General features: G+C 45.7%; 1 protein-coding gene across 5 annotated transcripts in view; it reads right to left on the bottom strand.

Annotated features, from left to right (window-relative positions):
* Ap1s2 (adaptor related protein complex 1 subunit sigma 2) overlaps positions 1 to 2923 on the bottom strand; it is a 30617-nt gene extending 27694 nt beyond the window's left edge. For 3 of the 5 annotated variants that reach the window (XR_011376082.1, XM_070040815.1, XM_070040817.1), the window contains exons 1-2: positions 2788 to 2922; positions 319 to 497 (exon numbers count right to left, since the gene is read on the bottom strand). Coding sequence is in view for 3 of the 5 variants with exons in the window: in XM_070040815.1 (XP_069896916.1) it covers positions 319 to 497 (179 nt within the window). In the remaining 2 variants the exon portion in view is untranslated. Of the gene's footprint in view, positions 1 to 318; positions 498 to 2787 lie in introns of all 5 variants that reach the window. The other 2 variants (XR_011376081.1, XM_070040816.1) reach the window with 2 other exon arrangements.
* Between the last annotated feature and the right edge of the window lie 1148 nt (positions 2924 to 4071).

The raw sequence follows: 4071 nt of genomic DNA, 5'->3' as shown, positions 1-4071 counted from the left end.
ACATAATTTAAAATACTGACCCTATTTGCCCCTGCAATAAAATGAATTCACTGATTTTTTCTATAAGATGATTAAGCATAGTCATTTGCCTTCAATTATGTAATTAGATTTAAAATGGATTTCCTTGATGTTATCATTTTAGCATGAGCAAGCAATCAAAAAGAACAGTTATTTGAAAACACAAAGCTTTCTTTAAGCCTAGTTCATCTAAATATTTATTAATCATTATTTATAAATGTCATCACTCTGCAAATTTCCCCATTATAAAAGACCTAACATTTGATTCCATTTCACCTGTGCGATAAATAAAAATTATACCTTTTGTAAACAATCTTCAGATCTCGCCATTCAAGGAAGCTGCACATTTTCGGTTTGCGTGCTAAGACGGTTTGAACAAGTTCTCTTGTGATCTTTTTCTTTTCTTTGTCTGACAGTGGGACATACCATTTCTGCAGTCGAAGCTTTCCCTGGCGACTAAAAAGCAACATAAACTGCATCTGTTAAGATAAAGAAAATCTAAATTACACACAATACTTTGAATCAATAGCAAAGATTAACTATTTCTCAGAGAAGCTTTGGGGGCAGGGCGTTTGAAACTCAGAGATGGATTCCTAACCTTTAAAAACACTATGCCAGTTATAATAGCAGGAAATTCTTTTAAAGTCTTCCTACTAAATGCAAACCTTTCCTTCCCTTCCCACCCTACTCCAGCCCACATACAATTGGAAGGGAATGTGTGGAAATTAAAGACAAAACAAAAACAAAAACAAAAAGGAAATAGGTAGTAAGTTAGAGTGAAATTTCTAATGAAACAAGGTAGCTGTGGTCATTTAAGAAACTATTTTCTACCAGTTCCATACACTTTCCACTCCAGATATGCATCAGAAGAACTGCAGACATCAATTGGTTGAGGAGTATTTGGAAGAAACAGGAAGATCTATGATTTTTTACCCTGAAGTTGTTCTAGTTTCAGGCTGGATTACTGGCAGACTGACTACTTATCACTCAGAATTCTCTTTTCAATTAACCTGAGTATATTTCAAGCAAACCTGAATGGTATAACATAAAATATTAAGCAATAAGCATGTCATAAATGTACATGTTTCTTAATAAAAGCTTGATTTTTGATGTATGTATCTCATATATAAAATTTGCAACACAAATACCTACTCAAGAAAGATCTGAGTTACTTAATCTGAGAAAATAAAAATGTTAAAAAGTCACAATGAATTTACCATATATATATATTCAGACATATTATATGAACTATGATAAACAATAAAAATATTTAAAACTGTAAAAATAGCACTTATAGATGAAGTGGATGACAAGTTGGAGTGCATTTTACACAGAAGCTTATTGGTAGGGATGATTTATTTGGAATCTGTAAGTCTGTTGATTATTCTACACATTTTTCTTTCAAGGGAAGCATTTTGTGATTAACCTGGTCATCTCAACTATGTATAGAAGTATTCTTTCTACAGAGATAACTTAAAAGCAAAATGCAGATAGGCATTTTCTTTTCTTTTAACCTTGTAACTTCCTTTAACAGTGTCAGCACAAGTCAGAGTCAAGCTTGATGGTTTGTATTCACCACACCATCTTGAATTTGAGCACCGGGGAGGGTGAGTTTACACAAACCAATGCATAAAATAAAATGGGCTCGAAATTTCGGCATGAAATTACTGTCGCTTTTTTTTCCCCCAATACCCCAGAAAGCCATCCAGAAGATAATTGGCTATTTATGAGGCGGCAATTTAACTTTCATAAAGTTCAAATGACCTTATTAATGTACTAAACATGCACGAGTAGCAGAAAAATACACGGATATTATTCAGTGATACCAAAGTGCTTCACACATAAGTCCGGAAGATAGCAGCATCCGCAAGGGACAGACAGCAAGTGAAGCAGCAACTAGACATTTAATCAAACCCGTTAGCAGAACTTGGAAAAGAATGAACCCGGATTCCTGGACTTTGGTAAGCAGAAGGAATGAGGGTTAGTCATCAGTGGGCTCGAGGCTTCGGGGAACAGGGTCCTGTATGCAGCCTAGCACTTTGTAGGACGAGAATGAAAAAAAACAAACAAACAAACAATCCAAGATTTGCTCTTTGAAAATAAATGATGTGTTATCATGGGACGAAACCTGGTGGTTCAGACCCAAGTATTTCTTTCCTCTCGTTCAAAACCCCGTGCTTTGATTTGGCCGCAAATTACAGAGCACCACGATTCCCCGCGATTGGTATGAAAACAAAACAAACAGACAACAACAACAAAAAAAAACAACAATGTGCTCAGACTTAAAAGAGTGGGCTCCGGTCCAGCGATCTTCATCTTCGGATCCCGCTATCTCTGTTCCCCCAGCCTCTGCCGGGGCCACTCTCCATCACTGACCGAGCCCCGGAGGTGATGGGCAGAGAGCGAGCGGAGCAGACAATGGCATTCGCCGCCGCGCAGGGGGCGCCAAGAGTCCTCGGCCGCCGCCGCCCCGGCTCGCCGGCCCCTCCCCAAAACGCCCCGCAAAACTTAAGGCGATTCCTGAACCACAGGTGCCGCGGGACTCCCGCGGAGCCCACGAGCAGCCCCCAGCCGCAGCCAGCGCCACGCGGAGTGGTGCCCGCGGCGCGGACATGGATAGAAGTGAGTTGCGGGGCGCCGCGCCCCACTGACGGGCCGGGCGGGCTCGGGGTGGGGTCCTCGAGGTGCGCGCCGGGCGACGGGGGGCGCGCCCCACCATCGCTCCGCACTTCCCATGTCCGGCACCTCCGCGCGCCCCTTGAGACTTACAGCGGCAGTTGATCTTGGACCTGACGGAGCTTGACCGGTGGCGGCTGAGGGGAAGCCCCGGTCGCCGTGCTGTGGAAGCGAAGCCGTGTTGCCGTGGGGAGGGGATCCACTTCGCGGAGGGACGGCTTAAGTGGCGAGGGGAGGGCGAGTCAACAGACCCCGCCCCGGAGGCTGGACCAGGGAGGAGCCGGGGCTGCGGCGAGCGGAGGGGCGGGCTAGGCGACTCTGGAGAAGCAGCACTACGGTAACCAACAGCTCCGAGGGCATAACGGCTCTTGCGTAACCTGAGAACGCTCATTGGTTCTGTCGCCAACACGAGGCGGGGTGATCACCGGAAACCGGGACACGTGACCCGGAAGCTGCTTCTGCCTCAGCCAGCGCGCCTGCGTGTTCCTGCTGGTGTCTCCAGATCGCTTGAGGGCAGCTGCCCTGGCTCTTTACTGACAGTTGGAAGGGGTTCCGCGGCGCCCTTAGCTGACCCGATGGTGCAGGGCAGAGTAGGACAGGTCCAAACTGCAAAGAGCCAACCAAATTCTAGTTCGCGTGACACTCAGTCCCCCAGGAGGGTAGAGCGGGGAGGCGGGAGGGGTCGATGGTGATGGTAGGTGGAGAGGAGCTACAACTCTGGGGAAAACAAGTCAGCTTTTTCCGTGGAGCTCATGCTGGCATTCACAGGGAGGCCCCTCCTTCCTAACGCACTGCTGCAGCTCTAGCTCAGACGCTTCTCACCCCAAGTCTTTTTTCCCTAGGCTGGCCTTACTCATCCTCAGTGCTCAGGGCTAGATGAATTACTGTCTCTTCTCGGCTGAAAAGCTCAGACAGCACTTCGTCTTCGGAATCCCGCTACCTTCAGCCCCACCAGCCGCCTGAGCTGCAGTTTAGCCTTGCCAACGATGCAATCTGCATGGTTTGTCGTTTCAAATGTCTCACCTATGAAGCCTCGCCCTAAAATGAACCCCTCTTTCACCTACGTGCCCATTGACCCTGATTTAGCATATCTCAGAATTTTTTTTTTTCCTTTCATTTTGCAGCCTTAGCCAATTCCTCCCTTGGCTAGTAAGACTATACAATGATACATTGGTTAAGTGTGGTAATGCTGAGCCAGTACTGGACAGATAATAGATGCTCATATTTTTTTTTGAATGAGAGAACGGAAGAATCATTTAGTTCAACTCATCTTTTATAGATAAGAGGAGAGGAGTCCCACGGGATTAGGTGACCTTGTTTGAACAGCCATGGGTTTCCCATGTCAAATGCTATTCATTACCCTAGTCACCTACGTTC

Source organism: Dipodomys merriami, unplaced genomic scaffold (genome assembly GCF_024711535.1).
Source record: "Dipodomys merriami isolate MVZ:Mamm:240054 unplaced genomic scaffold, mDipMer1.0.p SCAF_3, whole genome shotgun sequence".
Taxonomy (NCBI): Eukaryota; Metazoa; Chordata; class Mammalia; order Rodentia; family Heteromyidae; genus Dipodomys; species Dipodomys merriami.
Note: the sequence above shows the minus strand (reverse complement) of the source record. Positions and strands in the feature narration are given on the sequence as shown.